The sequence below is a fragment of the Tachyglossus aculeatus genome, chromosome 7, assembly GCF_015852505.1.
Source record: "Tachyglossus aculeatus isolate mTacAcu1 chromosome 7, mTacAcu1.pri, whole genome shotgun sequence".
Classification (NCBI taxonomy): Eukaryota; Metazoa; Chordata; class Mammalia; order Monotremata; family Tachyglossidae; genus Tachyglossus; species Tachyglossus aculeatus.
In genome coordinates this window covers 35,191,771-35,213,666 of record NC_052072.1, presented here as the reverse complement: position 1 = coordinate 35,213,666, position 21,896 = coordinate 35,191,771, and the positions used below count along the sequence as shown (strand labels likewise).

At 41.4% G+C, this 21,896-nt stretch overlaps 1 protein-coding gene across 7 annotated transcripts in view; it reads right to left on the bottom strand.

The window, feature by feature from the left end:
* Positions 1 to 21,896, bottom strand: part of DOCK10 (dedicator of cytokinesis 10) — a 247,672-nt gene that overhangs the window by 111,232 nt on the left and 114,544 nt on the right. For all 7 annotated transcript variants that reach the window (XM_038748917.1, XM_038748915.1, XM_038748916.1 and 4 more), the window contains exons 5-7: positions 16,714 to 16,786; positions 15,978 to 16,103; positions 15,599 to 15,733 (exon numbers count right to left, since the gene is read on the bottom strand). In XM_038748917.1, coding sequence (XP_038604845.1) covers positions 15,599 to 15,733; positions 15,978 to 16,103; positions 16,714 to 16,786 — 334 coding nt within the window. The remainder of the gene's footprint in view (positions 1 to 15,598; positions 15,734 to 15,977; positions 16,104 to 16,713; positions 16,787 to 21,896) is intronic.

Genomic DNA, 21,896 nt, shown 5'->3' with positions numbered 1-21,896 from the left:
ACATAACTAAAAAAAACCCAGAACCTCCTAGAATTCTCTAAAAAGATGGATCCTGTCTTGAGGAGCTAAACATTTTTGGTAAATGAACTCTAGCCATAAAAAGAGGTAGCAGACATTTTTTAAATCACTGCGTTTGGTTGCTAAGGCAAATGAGTATACACCTAAAACTTTCACGTAGGCACTGTGCTTTTGTTACCTAAAAGCCTTTGGGCCTCTGCTTTTTCATTTCATTTCATTTTCCCTGATTGGTGGCATAAATTTTCAAAGCCTCTGTTCCAAAGCATTTACTCCATTTCCAATTGCTTTAAACCAGGTTTAGCTGAGTCCATTGCTCTCTTCAAAATGTCTGCGGTTATGCCATCTCACTTAAGGTTTTGCTTCATTTCATTTTCAAAGCATTTCTTTGGTCCAGTCTATTGAGCCCTATGCCTTATGATGAATGCTGATATCAGAGAGTCATGACTCTGTTGCAGGACATCACTATTTGTGATCCTGTCTAGCCATTTGATATTTCATACATAGGCTAACATGAAAAAAGACAATGAGATTAATTAAGAGTAATGCCTATAACTTGAACATCTTTGATACTGTTAAATCTTTGAATGACATAGGCTTTGTTCAGATTGTACTAAAGATGAGATAAAAATGAAAGTTATTTAAAAGAAAAAAAAATAAGCAGGCCCATCTAACCCTCTAATAAACTAATGGAGAGTCCCAAATAATGCTGTTATAGTTGACACAAATGAAAAATGAACTGAAAATGGAAAATACATTTTAAATTAAAAATACTCAATACTTACATGATTTATGAATAAAGTGATTGCTTTCTATTTTCACTTTTTGAAACCATAAAATAAATTATATTCTCACAGAAAGCTAATTGTATGTGGACTGCCAATCTGTCTATTCCCCTAAAATATTTCTTACAGAGCATTTGTATATTGACCATGAAACAAAAAGCACATTATCCTCTTACAAAGAAGCTCATTTTTTCCTGATGAAGTTACATTTTCTCTGCTTTGGGACCATCAAAATGAACTGTAACCTGATGAAGTTTCTATTTCCAAGATTAAGATGTCAGCAATTTTCTGTCCTATTGTCTAATATTTAGATGATAATGGCACAGAGAACAAGGAAAAAAAAATGAGCCTAATTGTCAATATGTGGACCAAGGAAAGGTTTTAGTACACCATCAGTCTTCTACGAAATTCAGAAGGGAAAAACTATCCCTTATTCTAAATTGAGGCAGGGCTGATATGCAAAATCCTCATACACATGTACAAAATCCAGGATGTACACAAAGGACTCAATTACTATCTTTATGGGTGATGTTCAATGTTAGAAAATATAATTGTTGAAGTATTAATGCAATTCATTAATGAGTAGCATGCCTTAGTGGAAAGAGCACAGGCCTGAGAGTCAGAGGACCTGGGTTCTAATCCCATGTCTAGTTTCGTCTGCTGTGTGACTTCGGATATTAAGACTGTGAGCCCTATGTGGATCAGGGACTGTGTCCAACCTGATTCACTTATATCTAGTGCTTAGTAAAGTGCCAAGCACACAGTAAGCACTTAACAAATACCATTCAAAAAGACTCACTTCACTTCTCAGTGCCTCAATTTCCTCATCTGTGAAATGGGGATTCAATTCCGGTTCACTTCCTTATTTAGACTGTGAGCCCCTTGCAGGGCTGGGACTGTGTCTGGTCTGATGAACTTGTGTCTACCTTAGCATTTAGAACAGTGCTTGACACTTAACTGCTTAACAATTATTATTATTGTAAGGGAGAAACTCAAAGTCTTTCTTTTCCCCCTAAAAGACAGGAAAATTTCTAAGAAAAAAAATATCACTGTCCTCAAATGAATAGCTATGTAACACCTATTTAATGTTAATCACACATCTTGACATTTATCAGGAAGACAATGGAAACAGAAAAAAGTTCACTGTAGTTTGAACTTCCAAAGAAATTTTCTCCTCAAAGGAAGAGTACAATGGGATGAAATTACCAGCACACTGCAAAAGTGTATTCAGGAAGAAAAAGAAAGAATTCCACTATATGGAGAATCATTCGATCATAAAGTTGAAAGGGACCTTGAGATTTTGCTTATTTTATTTTCTTGTCATCAAATAGGACTATAATGAAACCATCTCAGCCTGCTAGGAATCCACAGTTCAGGGATGAATATTCCATATTCATTCTCAGTAACCCATTCATCATGGCCTCCTCTTTAACAGCCAATAATCTGGGTTTTCCTCGTTTCAGTTCTGTCACCCTGGGACGCCTCAGAACAAATCCTAGAGTTCGAAGCAGGCTGGTTGTGCAGGGAACAAAGTGCAGAGCCCTAAGCAGTCCTGGGCAGTAGCTGTCAGGCAGGTGGTCTTCTGGATCAATAAGGTAGCACCCAGGGGGGTGCAAATGCTCAGCAAAAATAACTTAATTGTGTCGGCTCAACCTAGCAACTTGAAAACCTACCATTTTGTTTTGGGAACTATTTTTTCTATTGTTATCTCGTGACTCCTTACCCAATTCGTCGCTCTTGATGCACAAATCCATGCCCTCAAATCAACCCTCCCGACTAAAAGTCAACTCCCTCATGCCCTTCTCTGTCTGTTGATCTCATACGTCCATTGTTGGGTAGGGACTGTCTCTATACATTGCCGACTTGTACTTCCCAAGCACTTAATACAGTGCTCTGCACACAGTAAGCACTCAATAAATACGATTGAATGAATACTTCAAATCCCCAGCCCTGAGTCACCACCATTATACACTTGTTCCACTCCCTCACTCATGCAGTGGGTAGAAATTCAGGCACCTTGCCTATGTTGGTCACTTGGAATTCCTCCTTACCAGCTGTAACTGTACTTTTTCTTCTGCTTATCAACACTACATCCCCTCCATCAATTTCCATGCCCTTTTCCCACACCAACTAATCCAGACTTTTAAGTTTCCACTTAAATCCCCAGGGATCTCACCTCCCTATTTTGCCACTGATGGAATTAACAACTATTTTGCCGACAAAATTGAAACCAACCATCATGAGCTCCCCAAAATCTCTTCTGCACCTCCCCACCTTCTCATCCACACATCCACTTTCACGTCGTTCATCACCATCTCTTAAAAAGAGATCTCTCACCGACATTCAAAATCTACACCCTCATTTTCACCTCTGACCACATCCCTCCTTGCCTTGTAAAAAACACTTGCTCCCAGGCTTCTCTCCCTGACCTCCGTTTTCAAACATGCCAATGTATACCCAATCCGGACACCAGTAAACCATCTAGTTATTGTCCTCCCTCTCATACTTGTTCAAACTCCTCAAATTGGTTGTATACACCTGCTCCCTCCAATTCCTTTCTTCCAATTCCATTTTGCCAGTCTTACCTCAACTTAATGACTGTGCCTCATTCATCTTTCCCACTGCCAACCTGATGTTCAGGCCCTTCCTTCTGCCTGGAACTCACTCCCATTTCACATCCAACAGACGACCATTTTCTCCATTTTCAAAGTCCTTCTGAAGTCACCTCTCCCAGGAGGCCTTCTCCAATTTCTTCTCTCTCCACTTTATACTCCTCCAACGGCCACTCAACATTTCCTCACCACTTCAACAGTGAAATATTCACAACACCCAGAGCTTTAAATTTTCATATATTACTTCCATCCATTGTGGTATTTATTTGGTTGTCTTTTTCCTTCTACAGTCCAGCTCCCACACTTTGCTCCTTTAGTTCCAGTGTGGTCACTCGTCTATCTCACCATCGATACTTTTCCCACATCCTCTCTCTGGGTTGGAACTCCCTCCCCCTCCATATATGCCAGACCACTACTCTCCCCACCTTCAAAGCCTTATTAAGGTCACTTCTCCTCCAGGAGGACTTCCCTGATTAAGCCCTCTTTTCCCCAACTCCCTCTCACTTCTGAATCTTCTATTCACTCAGATAATAATAATAATAATGATGATGATGATGGCATTTATTAAGCACTTACCATGTGCAAAGCACTGTTCTAAGCGCTGGGGAGGTTACAAGGTGATCAGGTTGTCCCATGGGGGGCTCACAGACTTCATCCCCATTTTACAGATGAGGTAACAGGCACAGAGAAGTGAAGTAACTTGCCCAAAGTCCCACAGCTGACAATTGGCGGAGCCATGATTTGAACCCATGACCTCTGACTCCAAAGTCCGTGCTCTATCCACTGAGCCACACTGCTGCTTCTGTACCCATTCTGAGCCCCAAAGAACTGAGATGCATATTTGTCTGTCTTCTCCCATAGATTGTAAGATCATTGTGGGCAGGGAGCATATCAATCAATCAATCAATCAATCGTATTTATTGAGCGCTTACTATGTGCAGAGCACTGTACTAAGCGCTTGGGAAGTACAAATTGGCATCACATAGAGACAGTCCCTACCCAACAGTGGGCTCACAGTCTAAAAGGGGGAGACAGAGAACAGAACCAAACATACCAACAAAATAAAATAAGTAGGATAGAAATGTACAAGTAAAATAAATAAATAAATAAATAAATAGAGTAATAAATATGTACAACCAATTTTTGGTTGTATTTACCAATTCTGTTGCACTGACCTTTCCCTAGCGCTTAGTATCATGCTCTGCACAGAGTAAGCACTCAACAAATACCATCTATCAGCTGATTGATCCTTCATTAGGCTGTAAACTCTGTGAGGGCAAGAATCAATATTGTAATTCTAGGGTGCTCCCCAAATCACTTGTGCTCTGAGATGCTCAATCAACACTACTCATTGACAGTGTGGGATATTGCTGAGTTTGTTATTTTTTTATGTAGTTGTTAAGTACTTATTTTATGCCAGTCACTGTATTAAGTGCTGGGGTAAATACAAGATAATCAGGTTGGACACAGTCCAAGTCCCACATATGGTTCACAATCTTAATCTCCATTTAAAAGATGAGGTAACAGGCACAGAGAAGTTAAGCGACTAGCCCAGGGTCACACAGCAGACCAGTGGTGGAACTGGATTAGTACCCAGGTCCTTCTGATTCTCAGGTACATATTCTTTCCACTAGGCCATGCTGCTTCTCATGCTGTTAGGCTTAGTTTTGGGGGGAATTATTGAGTCTCCGTCCTAGTATCTCCAGTTGGGCCGCTCAATTAGGAAAGTGGAAATATCTAAATTTTAAATGTGAAACATCACAGAAGTTACAACATCAAACACACATATAGTAGGAGAAGCAGCGTGACTCAGCAGAAAGAGCCCGGGTTTGGAAGTCAGAGGTTGTGGGTTCTAATCCCGACTCTGCCACATGTCTGCTGTGTGACCTTAGGGAAGTCACTTAACTTCTCTGAGCCTCAGTTCCCTCATCTGTAAAATGGGGATTAAGACTGTGAGCCCCACATGGGACAACCTGATCACCATGTATCCCTCCCAGTGCTTAGAACAGTGCTTCGCACATAGTAAGCACTTAACAAATGTCAGAGGCCATTTTTTCACATGAACTTGTCACGACTGAATGTGCAGCCACAGCATTGTAATCAGTGCCGCAGTATCATCGTCCTTAATGACAATAATAGTGCTACCCAGTCAAAGTCATTATAAGGTTACAGTGTTAATTTGTATATTCACTTGAAAACCGGGCACTCTTTCATTCTCCATGAAGCACAGGGTTTGCTCTGTGCAGGCATTATCTGTGTTATCTCAGAGGCACCACCAAGTCTGCGCTGGACACCTTTTTTAAAAAATAATTTTGTGGTGTGATATTTATTTGAAGTCAAATCTTTATAGGCCAAACCTAACTTTAAGCATTGAGCCAACATTAGCATGATTGCCTCTGGTAGAGAAAACTGACATTTCTGATACCTTGTCCCCATAGCTCCACACCTAAACATATAGAATCCTAGGAGTAGCAGAGTTAAATTATTTATTTTATGCCTACTTTATGAAATTCACTGTACTAAGGGCAGCACGATTTTTGCACATCTACTCGATTACCCTGATTGTCTAGAAATGTTGGTGACTTCTGTGCAGGCTCTTAATTAATTACTCAATAATGATATTTGTTAAGCGCTTACTATGTGCAAAGCACTGTACTAAGTGCTGGGGTGGATCCAGGCAAATTGGGATGGGCACAGTCCCTGTCCCACATAGTCACAGTCTTAATTCCCATTTTACAGATGAGGGAACTGAGGCACAGAGAAGTTAAGTGACTTCCCCAAGGTCACAGAGCAGACATGTAGCAGAGCTGGGATTAGAACCCATGACCTTCTGATTCCCGGGCTAATGCTCAATCCACTACACCATGCTGCTTCACGCTCTTGCCATCATATGTTACCCTCAAGAACCAGAGAACAGCCCCCAGAATATCTCCAATTTCAGGCAGAGTTGCAGTGTGCTCAGTGCAGCAGGACAGAAGTATTATAATAATAATAATTCTGGTATTTGTTAAGCATTTACTATGTGCCAGGCACTCTATTAAGCCCTGGGGTGGATAGAACAAATTGGGTTGGACATATTAACTGTCCCACATGGGGCTCACAGTCTCAATCCCCATTTTAGAGATGCGGTAACTGAGGCACAGAGAAGTTAAGTAACTTGCCCAAGATCCCACAGAAGACAAGTGGCAGAGCCAGGATTAGACTTTATGACCTTCTGACTCCCAAGCCTGTGTTCTATCCACTGTGCTGTGGTATCACCATCTCTAGACAGAAACTGATTGAGAAGCAGCATGCCTAGTGGAAAGAGCCTGGGCTTTGGAGTCAGAGGTCATGGATTCGAATCTCGGCTCTGCCAATTGTCAGCTGTGTGACTTTGGGCAAGTCACTTCACTTCTCTGGGCCTCAGTTACCTCATCTGTAAAATGGGGATTAAGACTGTGAGCCCTCTGTGGGACAACCTGATCCCCTTGTAACTGCCCCAGAGCTTAGAACAGTGCTTTGCACATCTCAAGTGCTTAATAAATGCCATTATTATTATTATTATTATTATTATTATTATTACAGCACACATCTTGGAGTAAGAAGGAGCTGGGTTCTAGTCCCAGCTTCACAATTTGTCTCATTTGTGACCTTGGGCATGTCACTTCACTTCTCCGTGCCTCAATTACCTCACCTGTAAAATGGAGATTAAGACTGTGAGCTCCATGTGGTACATGGACTCTGTCCAACCTTATTAGTTTGCATTCATTCATTCATTCAATCGTATTTATTGAGCGTTTACTGTGTGCAGAGCACTGTACTAAGCGCTTGGGAAGTACAAGTAGGCAACATATAGAGATGGCCCCTACCCAACAACGAGCTCAGCTAAGTACAGTACCTGGCACATAATAAGGCTTAATAAATACTATTTAAAAACAAACACAAAACCCAAAAACTGACAAAGTCACTGTCCTGGATCAGTCAGGAGCCAAGCCCCCAGGCAGGCACATTACCGCTACCTAATTCTTTCAGTCCTTCCTTGTCGAGATGTAACTGTACATTGGTAGTAAATCCTTTTTATGCTAGCTGGCTAATAATTTTGTCAGGGCAATTATGGCAATTTCAGTTCGGTAAAATATTTGAACCCGATGACTGGGTCTCCAACCAGTGGGCAAATGATCAGTGCAGGGGAGCTCCTTGTGTTTGTCTGTGATGTCCCAGGGCTAAGTCATCGGGACTCTTCCAATTCCACTCCACTCTGGCTACTATCTTCTTAAACATGTTTCCAGTTAGAAGAGCAGACCATTCAGGGAATGGGAGAGGAGGAGGAATCTGGCTGATGGTCTCCTAGTTTCCACTGACCAGAGCCAAGTAAAGGTCTTAGCCTGATCCTCTTGGATCTTTGTCCTCGGCCCACTTGGCCTGGTTGTTGAATCTGATTATATGATACGGTTATCTTGAATCTACCCCAGCATTGACTATAATGCTTGGCACAGAGTAAGTGCATTCTGCAGCTCTATTTAACTATGAATTGTGCTTGCAGGAAGCAAACCTAATGACATGTAAAGCAATAGCAATATCAAGGCCGTTTTGTTCAATTTAAGGTATCATACTTTAGGGTCAATTTCAATTTTAACAATTCCAAAATTTTGGTTTTGCAGTGAAGGCTTTATATTACAACAGATGAATGTTGGTATTTGTTAAAAATAACAATAATAATAATGGTATTTGTTTAGCACTTACTACGTGCCAAGCACTGTTTTAAGCACTGGGGGAGATACAAGGTGATCAGGTTGACCCACGTGGAGCTCACAGTCTGAATCCCCATTTTACAGATGAGGCAACTGAGGCACAGAGAATCAATCAATCAATCATATTTATTGAGCGCTTACTGTGTGCAGAGCACTGTACTAAGCGCTTGGGAAGTAAGTTGAGTGACTTGCCCAAAGTCACAAAGCTGACAAGTGGTAGAGCCGGGATTAGAACCCACAACCTCTGACTCCCAAGCCCGGGCTCTTGCCACAGAACCATGAACCAGCATGGCTCAGTGGAAACAGCATGGGCTTTGGAGTCAGAGGTCATGGGTTCAAATCCCGGCTCCGCCAATTGTCAGCTGTGTGACTTTGGGCAAGTCCCTTCACTTCTCTGGGCCTCAGTTACCTCATCTGGAAAATGGGGATTGAGACTGTGAGCCCCACGCAGGACAACCTGATCACCTTGTAACCTCCCCAGCAGTTAGAACAGTGCTTTGCACGTAGTAAAATGCCATTATTATTATTATTAAGCACTGTTTTAAGCACTGGGGTACGCTAATTGGGTTGGGCACAGTCCATGCCCCATATGGGGCTCACAGCCTTACTTCCCATTTTACAGATGAGGTAACAGGCACAGAGAAATTAAGTGACTTGCCCAAAGTCTCACAGCAGAAAAGCAGCAGAGCCGGGATTAGAACCCAGGCCCTTCTTATTCCCAGGCCCATTCTCAATTCATTAGGCCATGCTGCATGCACACACGCATGCACTCATCCACACACCCCCCACACTCTCTCTCTCTCTTTCAACTCAGTAGGAGTCTATGCTACTGGTAATAAGACCCGTCTGTTCATTTTGTTTTGTTTTGTTGTCTACCTCCCCCTTCTAGACTGTGAGCCCGTTGTTGGGTAGGGACCATCTCTGTAGGTTGCCGATTTGTACTTCCCGAACGGTTAGTACAGTGCTCCGCACACAGTAAGCGCTCAATAAATATGATTGAATGAATGAAGACTAATGAACCAAAGGTCATAGGTCAGCTTTCACCAGGACCACGATATTTTAACCAGCCATCTTCACTTCAGCAGCTGAAAGATTTAAGCATTGGCTCCTCCAGCCATCAAGCGGCATCAACACCATGTCAGGTTTCAATCAGATAATATGAAACCTAAAACTTAACCTTCTAAATCTTCTCCCTAATCCTAAATTATGAACTAATTTTAACCCTAACTCTAGTGATAATACTAATGCATTTTGGGGAGAAAAGAGTGGGTGATTTATTTGGTTTTGATTTTTCATCTTTTGAATGAAATATTCTTAACGCACAACCTTCAGGTGTTTTATTTCAATTATTTGTCCAAGAAGTATATGTCAGTGAAAATGAAGTGTCAAAAAATCAAATAATCTAAAACATGGATCATCAAACGTTGGATTATCAAAGTTTAAATAATTTCTCAAATGGATTATCAAAACTCCAGGTGTCTGAAGAGCACCTGGATCTTTAGTTTGGATTTCAATGATTTGTTATTCAGCACCAAGGTAATTCTTCCACCAGCAGTAGGCTTTCAACAGCAGTAGAGAAGTAAAATTGGGTTAATAATTAAGTTAAATATCTCAGTAGTCTATTTTTATAAACAAAAGTGGATTGAAATCTATTCTAATTTTCTAATATAAGAGAGTGAAATCATTAAGAAAAAGTATATGCATTGTCTGCTTCATGAATACAATGTAATTTCTTAGCTCTTTCATTCCTTTAAGATGTTAAATAACTTAATGGAACACTAGGAAACTTTATACAAAAAAAACATTTGCCAGAACAAACATCCTACAGATGGAAAAATGGACATTGATGTTTTCCAGCTTACTGTCTGGAAAATGGGGCTGTCGATTTTCAGCTGGTGGATATTTTTTTAAAAGCTATGGCCAAATAGTTTCCTTTGAGGCTGACAAAAAGAAATCTCTCTTCTCTCCATTAAGTTCTTTATTACCCCTTTCATAGGGACATTTTGTATCTTTACAAATACGTAATTATTTTTCACTCCTACTGACTTGCTCTGAAACAATTAGTTTCCTCCTTTTAGGTTCGGCATTGTTACCTTCCGGAGGAATTTCAGCTTTAAAAAAATACCAAACCAGATATTATCTAGATCTGGAAAACTGTGGACACCTTAGCTCAAATTTTGTAGGTTCATTCTTCTAAAAGAGTTTATCCCCGAACAAGTAAAGCAGAGAAGCAGCATGGCTCAGTGGAAAGAGCCCGGGCTTGGGAGTCAGAGGTCATGGGTTCTAATTCCGGCTCCGCCACTTGTCAGCTGTGTGACTTTGGGCAAGTCACTTCACTTCTCTGTGCCTCGGTTACCTCATCTGTAAAATGGGGATTAAGACTGTGAGCCCCACGTGGGACAACCTGATCACCTTGTACCCTCCCAGTGCTTAGAACACTGTCTTTGTACATAGTAAGCGCTTAACAAGTACCATTAAAAAAAGTAAAGAATCATGTGAATGTGACATATCTTCATTATTTAAGCATGGAAACAGAAGCATCTATAAATGTTGAGTTATAATCCCAGTTCCGTCTCCATCACCTTGTAAAACAACCCTTTACTGCCTCATTTTGGTGGGGTTAAAAGGAGAATACTGGTGCATGTCCTTGAAAAAGAAGAACTGTGGCACTCTAAATGAACAGAAAGACAGATTCGTGTCTTTGGTTTTATTTATAAACTTCTTGGCTTGAACACAGTCCCTGGAACCAGATTGAGAGAATTAGTTTATTTGCACTGTGATATTTTATCGCATATGCCACCTTATGGTTAAGAGTAATCATGGGGTTATAAACTGCAGGGCTCACAAACTATCATCACTTTTCTAGGAAATAAGGATTTGACAAACATGCCCAAAACTCACACTCGTAGCACTGCTTTTCAAAATAAAGCCCTCAACTCAAACTAGGTTCCTGGCCAATCTTGATCTGGATTTGTGACATATTTAGAATATTGACTACTTTCCCTTAATAAACTGAGTTCCAAAAAGCTGATATTTGTGCTGTTCTCAAGCTGTTGGAATATCATTGTCTTTGACGTATCCTTTTCTGCCATCAATAGATATTTCTTTTATGGCAATTTACATCAATCAATCAATCAATCGTATTTATTGAGCGCTTACTGTGTGCAGAGCACTGTATTAAGCGCTTGGGAAGTACAAGTACAAGTACAATTTACATTCCTTTCGACCAACGAATTGACCAACTCACATGACAAAAACCCCTCAATATACAAGTTCATTTGCCCACATGTTGTGTGCACATTTTTGTTCTTTGTGAAAAAATGCTTTAATTTCAGGGCTGAGACCAGTTAATGTTAAGTGAAAGGATCTGAAGGCAAATATCTATACATATAGGAGAGTGTTGATGGCCTATTGTGTAGTTAAAACAAAACCATAGCCCAGTTCATCAGAAATGTTAATAATTTCATCAGCATCACTTCTACTTATTGACTGCCAACCACTAGGAACGTACTGTCTTGGTGTTCAGGGAAAACAAACGATCCCTCCCCTGGAGGAGCTTAAAACACTCGGCTTAAGCTGCGAAGACTCAGAGAGACCCGAAATTCTGTGTTTAGCAGGTCAGTCCACATTGGAGTCCCCAATACCAGGGAGACTGGGGCCTGTCATGTGTGAGAGACGTTGTCTCACACCAGACCACTGAAAATCCTGTAGGTTCCTGCTCCAGTCAGGGAAGAAGAAGGAAACTTCAGCAATGTGAGGCCTCCCCAATTTTGAAAACACAATGTCTGTGACTTTAATAACCACTGGACTGAACTCCTAGGTACCTGAAACTTTTCCATGATGCCTTACTGCTCTTGTATTTATCAATGTCCTCGTTTTGTATATTGTATCTGTGCTTGCATTGTTTCTTCTTTATGTGTTGCTGCCAATCCTCACTTCTTCTAGACTGTGAGCCACTGTTGGGTAGGGACCGTCTCTATACGTTGCCAACCTGTACTTCCCAAGCGCTTAGTACAGTGCTCTGCACACAGTATGCGCTCAATAAATATGATTGATTGATTCTCATTTTATTCTTAGATTGTGAGCCTGTAAGGGGACTAGGATTTTGTCAAATTCTTACCTCTTTATTTTTTCCCCAGTGTTCAGTATAATGCTTTGCATTCAGTAAGCACTTAATAAATACTCCACATATTTATCATTGCCCACATGTGTTACTTGGCAAATTTAAAATAATATGCAAGTTCGTTCAGAAGGGTTTCAAAGAGAGAGACGGAGTGAAGGAATCAAGGTTTCTGGGTTTTAGTGCAAGCTCTTCTATAACTTTTTCATAACCTCCGACAAGCTTATTTGTATTTAATTTTCTCCACCTTTAAAATGGTAAAGCCAGAGTTACAAAGTATCATGGTGGCTGTGAAAGTGAAAAAAAGTACAGTGCACGAATGGTAGATACAGGACAATTGGGTTGGACACAGTTCCTGTCCTACATAGGGCTCACAGTCTTAATCCTCATTTTACAGATGAGTTAAATGAGGCACAGAGAAGTTAAATGATTTGCCCAAGGTTACAAAACAGACAAGTGGCAGAGCTAGCATTAGAACTCAGGTCCTCTGACTCCAGGGCTTGCGCACTTTCCATTAGGCTATGGTACTTCTCTATGATGCTCTATGAATGCATGTCAGTGTTTTCATCAGGCTTGAGTTCCTGGAGAGGTGATGTTCAAAATGGGGAAGACTAGGGCAAACTTCACCTCTGATACCTGTTTGATGCAGGAGGGATAAACTACACTCTCTTCACTAAAAGTCATATGGCCTATCAAGGGTCATGGGTAAAAATGCCAACATGGCATGTCTCGGGCAGGCACAGAGAAGAAAGGGAATGAGTGCTGAACAGTTTCTTGCTAATAGAGAAGCAGCGTGGCTCAGTGAAAAGAGCCAGGGCTTTGGAGTCAGAGGTCATGGGTTCAAATCCAGCTCTGCCAATTACCAGCTGTGTGACTTTGAGCAAGTCACTTCACTTCTCTGGGTCTCAGTTATCTCATCTGTAAAATGGAGATTAAGACTGTGAGCCCCCGTGGGACAACCTGATCACCTTGGAACCTCCCCAGTGCTTAGAACGGTGCTTTGCACATAGTAAGAGCTTAATAAATGCTATCATTATTTTTAATACGAGTCTTAAGGTCAGACACAGAGTTGAAGCCTCATGCTACTGAGTCTCCTTGATTCCTAAATGAAAAAGAGAGACCTCACAAAGGACAGTCTTGGCTTTGTCTCCGACTAGGACTCAATGCAGTGCTTAGCTGGGCAGTAGAAAGATGGGCTATATCCAGGCAAGGATCAATGGTCCATATCTTCCCTCCACCCTCCACTTTGTTCATCTGTAAAGTGGGGATTAAGACTGTGAGCCCCATGTGGGACAACTTGATCACCTTGTAACTTCCCAGCGCTTAGAACAGTGCTTTGCACATAGTAAGTGCTTAATAAATGCCATAAAAAAAAAAAGACAGAGGTCTCCTTGGGGCTTCAAGTTCCAGGAGCAAACACAGGTGACCAACGCTCTCCCAATCAGCATTCCTACGTCACTACCATTCTTCTTCTTCTGGTTGTCAGAATAGATCCCCAAAGGGCTCATCAAACAACGGGTGGGTTTGGGAAAGAATAGATACTCTGCATTTATTTGATTGAAGTGCGAGGAGAACAAGGCCCTAGGTGGGGCTGTACCATGTTGGTTTCTATTTAGAGAAGCAGTGGGGCTTAGTGGAAAGAGCAAGGACTTGGGAGTCAGAGGACCTGAGTTCTAATCCCAGTTCTGCCACTTGTCTGCTGTGTGACCTTCAGTAAGCCACTTAACTTCTCAGTGCCCCAGATATGTCATCTGTAAAATGGGGATTAAATCCTCCTTCCTCCAATTTAGTTTATGAGCCCTGTGTGGGAGAGGGACTGTGCCCAACCTGAATATCTTGTATCTACCCCAGTGCTTAGGGCAGTGCTTGTCACACAGTAAATGCATATCAAATATCATGAAAAAAAAGAGACCACAGGACACCATCTCTGTTCTTCACAGATTAAGGGATCCAGAGAGTCCAACAGTCTTCAGTAAATCAACAGTTTACAGAAGTTAATGTGGATCATATTGTATTGTACATACAGTATCTTGATCATAGTAGTCATTCAATCGGATCTATAATTGCCTAATAATAATAACAATAATAACAGTAGTAATAATAACGGTATTTGTTAAATGCTTACTTTGTGCCAAGCATTGTACTAAGCACTGGGGTAGATATAAGTCAATCAGGTCAGATGCATTCTCTGTCCCAAATGGGGCTCATGGTCTACAGAAGAGGGAGAACAAGTTTTGAATTCCCATTTTACAGATGAGGTAACAGGAATGGAGAAGTCAAGTGACTTGCACAAGGTCACAAAGCAGGTACATGGTGGAGCAGGGATTAATAATAATAACAACGATGGTGCATGTTAAGCGCTTACTATGTTCAAAGCACTGTTCTAAGCGCTGGGGGGATACAAGGTGATCAGATTGTCCCACGTGGGGCTCACAGTCTTAATCGTCATTTTACAGATGAGGGAACTGAGGCACAGAGAAATTAAGTGACTTGCCCAAAGTCACAGAGCTGACAATTGGCGGAGCTGGGATTTGAACCCATGACCTCTGACTCCAAAGCCCGTGCTTTTTCCACTAGCCATGCTGCTTCTCTTCTCAGAGGACCTGGGATTAGAACCCAGGTCCTCTGATTCCCAAGCCAATGACCTTTCCACTAGGCCACATTGCTTCTCATGATCCCCCCCTTATTATTTCAGTTCAGTTGATTTAGATATTTCTGGCATTCAAAAGAGTAGACATAATAAAAGTGTTAACCAAAGTTTCAGAATACCTGAGCCCAATTTCAAGTACAGATTCAATCAGGCTACAGCCCAAATGATTCACTTCCTATCTCAGCATGCTCTTTAGCACACTACTTCCTAAATTCAACTCTTTAGGGAAGCTTTATGCCTATCTATCCAGAGGAGATCATTTGAAAAATCCAAACCCAGAAGCTCATAAAGCAGCAACCTGGACTGTCACTAAGGATCATTGGGAGACATGTGCTAATGAATGATCTTAAAGAAGAAAATAAGAGTACCCAAAGAGGACTAAAGAAAAAAAAATCTGGAGAAACATGGCCCATCTTTCCAAGAAAAGATCAGCGTGGCTCAGTGGAAAGAGCACAAGCTTGGGAGTCAGACATCATGGGTTCTAATCCTGACTCCAACACTTATCAGCTGTGTGACTTTGGGCAAATCACTTCACTTCTCTGTGCCTCAGTTACCTCATATGTAAAAGGGGATTAAGACTGTGAGCCCTACGTTGGACAACCTATTTAAGCACTTAGTACAGTGCTCTGCACCAGTAAGCGCTCAATAAATACAACTGAATGAATGAAATGAAGCATTTTACTCACCTGCACGACACCTGTACAAGAATCCAAAAATATGCAGCCTTTGGGTTCTTTGGAGATTTTCTCATCTTTGTAAAAATTCATAATGTAGGAGTTGTCCGGCAACTGAGTTAGCTGGAAATAGCGTTTTTTGAAAGACTATAGCAAGGGAAGATAAAAGAATATGGCTCCAATTGTTTTTGTGAGTCATGTAATTCATCAACAGAGAAGACTTTCAAAAATGCCTTAGGGGACACTGCAGTTGTAGCATAATATTTTAACAAATAAATGACTATATGGCAATAAACAAGAGAATGCGATTGTGCACTCCCTGTAATGTGACTGAAGGTGGGGAAACACAGAGCACAAGGGGAAGCAAAGGTGAATCCTGATGTCTTCTTACCCGAACAGTGATGCTATTGTTGATGGTGCTGTTAAAATTCCCCTTGTAAAGCCAGCCAGACTTGAAAACTCCAGTTCCTCCTCCTGCTCCTCCACCTCCTTTTGAGGATGAGTGGGAAGTAGTATCCTGTACAGAAGGCATCATTAAAACCTTTCCTCAGCTTCCCCTCCCTCCACATCACCCCGACTCGCTTCCTCTGCTCTACCACCTCTCCCCGCTCCACAGCATTTGTGTATAAATGTACATATTTATAATTCTATTTATTTATATTAATGCCTGTTTACTTATTTTTAGGTGTATATATATCTATAATTCCATTTATTTATACTGATGCTATTGATGCCTGTTTACTGGTTTTGATCTCTGTCTCCTCCCCCTCTAGAATGTGAGCCCACTGTGGGCAGGGATTGTCTCTCTTTGTTGCTGAATTGTACTTTCCAAGCACTTAGTACAGTGCTCTGCACACTGTAAGTGCTCAATAAATACAATTGAATAAATGAATATGAGAGTACTCTTGACTTGACCATCATTTTTCTCTTTAAATTAACAAACGATCCAAATAATTATTTTTCTTTTGGCTGCAATAGTTAGCAAAACACGTTACTTCATTATATGCAAAAATGTTAAGATTATAAAGGAATTGGGTGGCTGCCAACAATCCCAATGCTAAATGTCTCAGTTGGTAAGAAAAAAAACAGCCTAAAAACAAAAACCCAAAACAAGACACCGCACTTACCTCATCTTTGTCAGCATCTTCATGGTCCACTTCAAATGAATGTGAAGGAAGTTTTTCTGGCCTGAAATCTGTTCTGAAATTTGAAAAAATGAAGTCATATGAATTCAATTTCATCTTTAGAGAAACGTTTAGTGTGATGGCACCATTTAGTTAACAATTGGAGGGCAACTTTCTGAGAGCTTTAAAAACTCTTAAATACTGGAATTCTATTGTTGGATACTACAAGTTGTGTTAATTGTTTAATAACTGTAATAATAATAATAATCATGATAATAATTGTGGTATTTTTTCTCACTATGTGCCAAGCACTGCACTAAATGCTGGCGTTCATATGTGTTAATCAAGTCCCACATGGGCTCACAGTCTAAGAAGGAGGGAGAACAGGTATTGAATCCCAGTTTTGCAGATGATATAACTGAAGTGCAGAGAAGTTGTGAGGTCACAAAGCAGATACGTGGCACAGCTGGCATTAGAACCCGGATCCTCTGACCCCAGGTCCGGGCTCTTTCCACTAGGCAACACTGCTTCTCAATCAATCAATCAATTGTATTTACTGAGCATTTACCATGTTCAGAGCACTATACTAAGTTCTTGGGAGAGTACAATGTAATAAAGTTGGTAGACACATTCCCTGCCCACAAGAAGCTTACAGTCTAGAAGGGGAAGCACACATTAATATAAATAAATAAATTCTGGGTAGGTACATAAGTGCTGTGTGGCTGAAGGAGGGGTGAATAAAAGGAGCAAATCCAAGTTCAAGGGTTGGCACAGAAGGGAGTGGGAAAAGAGGAAATAAGGGCTTAGGCAGAGAATGTCTCTTGGAAGAGATGTGCCTTTAATCAGGCTTTGAAGGTGGGGAGAGAAATTGTCTGGCAGATGTGAAAAGGGAAGACATTCCAGGCCAGAGGCAGGACATGGCTGAGAGATCACCAGTGAGATAATAATAATAATAATAATAATAATAATAATAATAATAATAATAATAAAATGATGGCATTTGTTAAGCGCTTACTATGTGCCAAGCACTGTTTTAAGTCCTGGGGGGGATACAAGGTAATCAGGTTGTCCCACGTGGGGCTCACAGTCTTAATCCCCATTTGAAAGACGAAGTAACTGAGGCACAGAGAAGTGAAGTCACTTGCCCAAAGTCACACAGCTGACAAGTGGAGGAGCGGGGATTAGAACCCATGACCTCTGACTCCCAAGCCTGGGCTCTTTCCACTGACCCATGCTGCTTCTCTAAGATAGATGAGATAGACGAGCTCAAGGTACAGTGAGTAGGTTAGCACTAGAGGAGTGTTTGGGCTGGGGTGTAGTAGGAGAGCAGCAAGGTAAGGTAGGAGGGGGCAAGGTGTCTTAGGGTTTTAAAGCTGATGGTAAGGAATTGCTGTTTGATGAGGTGGGAGGGGAACCACTGGATGTTCTTCATGAGTGGAGAAACATGGACTGAACTTTTTTGCAGAAAAATGATCCAGGTAGCAGGATGAATTATGGACTGGAGTGCGGAGAGACAGGAGGCAGGGAGGTCAGAGAAGAGACTGATGCAGTAATCACGGTGGGACAGACTAAGTGCTTGGATAAATGTGGTAGCTGTTTGGGTGGAGAGGAAAAGGAGGATTTTATCAATGTTGTGAAGGTTGAAACTGACAGGATTTAGTGATAGACTGAATACGTGGGTTGAGTGAGAGAGCTAAGTCAAGGACAGTGCCTAGGTTATGTGCTGGGAGACAGGCTAGAGGGTGGTACTGTCTACAGTGATGAGAAATTCAGGAGACAGGACAGGATTTGGGTAGGAAGATAAGGGCTTCTGTTTTGGACATGTTAAATTTGAGGTGACAGCAGCACATCCTAGTAGAGATGTCTTGAAGGCTGGAGGAAATGTGAATCTGCTGAAAGGGGGAGAGATCAGGGTTGGAGATGTAAATTTGGGAATCATCCTCATAGAGGTGGTAGTTGAAGCCATGGGAGCCAATGAGTTCTCCAAGGAAGTGGGTATAGATGGAGAATAGAAGGGGACCCAGAACTGAACTTTGAGGGGTGGAAGGCAGAGGAGGAGCCTGCAAAAGAGACAGAATGAATGGCCAGAGAGTTTTGAGGAGAACCAGTAGTGGACTGAGTCAATGAAGCCAAGGTTGGATAATGTTTCTAGGAGAAGGGGTGGTCATCAGTGTTAAAGGCAGCTGAGAGGTCAAGGAATGTTGGAATGGAGTAGAAGTCTTTGGATTTGGCAAGATGGAGATCATTTGTGACCTTTGAGAGGGCTGTTTCCGTGGAGTGAAGGGGATGGAAACTAGATTGGAGGGGGTCAAGGAGAGAATTGTAAGAGAGGAACTTGAGACAGCGACGTAGACATCTCGGTAAAGGAATTTGGAGAGGAATGGTATGAGGGAAATAGGAGGGAGCAGGAGGGTCAAAAGGTACAGTGACGTAGACATCTCGGTAAAGGAATCTGGAGAGGAATGGTACGAGGGAGATGGGAGGGAGCAGGAGGGTCAAAAGGTGGGAGGGATTTTTTAGGATAGGGGAGACATGAGCATGTTTAATAGCAGTGGGAAAAAAGGCATGGGAGGGAAAAGAGTTGAAGATGGCTGTCAGGGAGGAAAGCAGGAAAGGGACAGGTGCTTTCTCATGCTTCGCAGGTGTTGGATGGTACTAGAGGCTGGATAATATTTTTTAATATTAAACTTTTTTTCCTAATTGAACTGTTCTCTTGCAGTTGATTGTTGACTTTTATTGAGCATCTACATTCTGTTTTTTCACTTCTCCAATGGCCACAGCACTCAAACTCAGTCAAACCCTCAGGGGAAAAGAAAATGTCTAGTGCTAATACTTTTAGCTCAGTAACAGGCAGAGCAGGGCAAGTTAAAGGGTAATTAAATAGATCCTTAGGCATCTCTTCTTCATTTTATAGATGAGTAAGCTGAAACAAAGGGAGGGCAAATTCAAGGTTAGACAATACAACAAACAACTGAATCAGAGTTTTAAATCTCATGTTCCTGAGTTCCAACTTGGGCTCAGGCCACTAGGTTGTGCTGCTGCCCTAATTAAAGCTTCTTAATAACACATTATCAAACGACCTTATCGTTGTAATAATGTAGTTCCTATAGTTCTTTATAATGCTCAAGCTTTCTGCATTGGACATTTTGCTGGCAAATCCCCCTGGGCAAGCCATCGTGAATGCCTCGACTGGAAAATTCACTTTCTTCAGGCTGACTTGCAGAATAAGATGCAGTCTCAGGCCACAAATGTCCACAAAGAATGGGTTTAATCTGATGCGGATGAGCTAGTTAGCAACCCCCTGGCATGTAGCAATTTTAATTGGTCAAATCGTATTGTTAAGCACTTACTATGTGTGTCAAGTACTGTAGAAAATGCTGGAGTAGTTATAAGATAATCAGGTTGGATACAGTAAAAAAAGACCCAAAACAGGTATTCATTCATTCAATCATATTTATTGAGTGCTTACTGTGTGCAGAGCACTGTACTAAGCACTTGGGAAGTACAAGTTGGCAACATATAGAGATGGTCCCTACCCAACAGTGGGCTCACAGTCTAGAAGATATTAAATTTCTGTTTTACAGATGAAGAAGCTTGGGCACAGAGAAGTTAAGTGACTTGCCCAGGGTCACATAACAGGCAAGCAACAGAGTGAACCCAGGTCCACTGACTCCCAGGTGTGTACTATTTCCAACAGGCCCCATGGAGGTTTCTGTTTATTATTATACTGTACTCTCTAAAACGCTTGGTACAGTGCTCTGCACACCATAAGCACTCAATAAATACAATTGATTGACTGACTGTGTCTCAGCTGGTTTGGAGCTAGGTATGGGCCACTAAGGATAATAATAATAATAATGATGGCACTTGTTAAGCGCTTACTATGTGCAAAGCACTGTTCTAAGAGCTGGGGGGATACAAGGTGATCAGGTTGTCCCACGTGGGGCTCACAGTCTTAATCCCCATTTTACAGATGAGGTAACTGAGGCACAGAGAAGTGAAGTGACTTGCCTAAGGTCACACAGCTGACAATTGGTGGAGGCAGAATTTGAACCCATGACTTCTGAGTCCCAAGCCCCTGCTCTTTCCACTGGAAGTGATTGCATTGCTATGGTTTAAATCATCCCGCCCATGTACCCCCTGCTCCCTGAATGCTCTCACCCTGATGTCAACCTTCTCCACGCTTCAAAAACCTACAGTTGGCCTCAGGTCAGAACTGTTTTCCAATATTTAGACAAATTATATAGCCAGTGAAGGCTTTAGGCATAAAATAAAACTTCTCCCTAAAGTATCTGTAAAATTTAGGCTAGGGTACATAATTGTCATTTGAATTACCCAGATAAATTGCAAGTACAAATACAACTTAGGAGATAATTTGAATATTTAATACATCCTGACATTCTAATTAATATTCCAGGCAGGATGAAAAAATTAAGACTCTTTGCAGAGAAGCAGTGTGGCTTAGTGAATCGAGCATGAACCTAGGAGTCAGAAGGACCTGGGGACTAATCCTTGCTCTGCCACTTGTCTGCTGAGTGACCTTGGGTAAGTCACTTAACTTCTCTGTGCCACAGTTAACTCATCTGTAGAATGGGGATCAAGACTGTAAACCTATGTGGGACATAGATTAACCTAACGTATTCAACCCAGCGCATAGTACAGTACCTGGCACATAGGAAGTGCTTAAATATCTCATATTTATACAGAACATTAGTTAAATTATTTCAAAGTACATTATCAACCTTAATCTACTCTTTTTCATAAGGTAGCCAAGGGACACCAGTCTTACTTTAGGGAGGAGGAAGTTGAAATATATAGGCCAATTGACTCCTCCAGTGTTATCTAACAGGTTTAATTGAAAAGAGAGATTACAATCTGGGAATGAAGGGAATGCTTTGTCACAGTTAAAAGATAGGAAAGGAAGAGGAGGGATAGACAATTACTTTTTGGGATACAGAGTGTATATAATAGGGGTCCCTCAGAGGTCTGTGCTGGGACTGGCCATGTGTAACACTTGCTTCATTGTCAGATTGTTTTTCTTCCTTGGATTAAGGAATAAAGGATATGCTCATTACATTTTCAGGGATGTGAATACTTCAGAAGTCATTTTAGAAGTGATTTGTGCATGGGGATGAGAGCAAGTGAAACGTAGTCAGGTGACAAGGCCTTGAGATTCCATTTCGAAC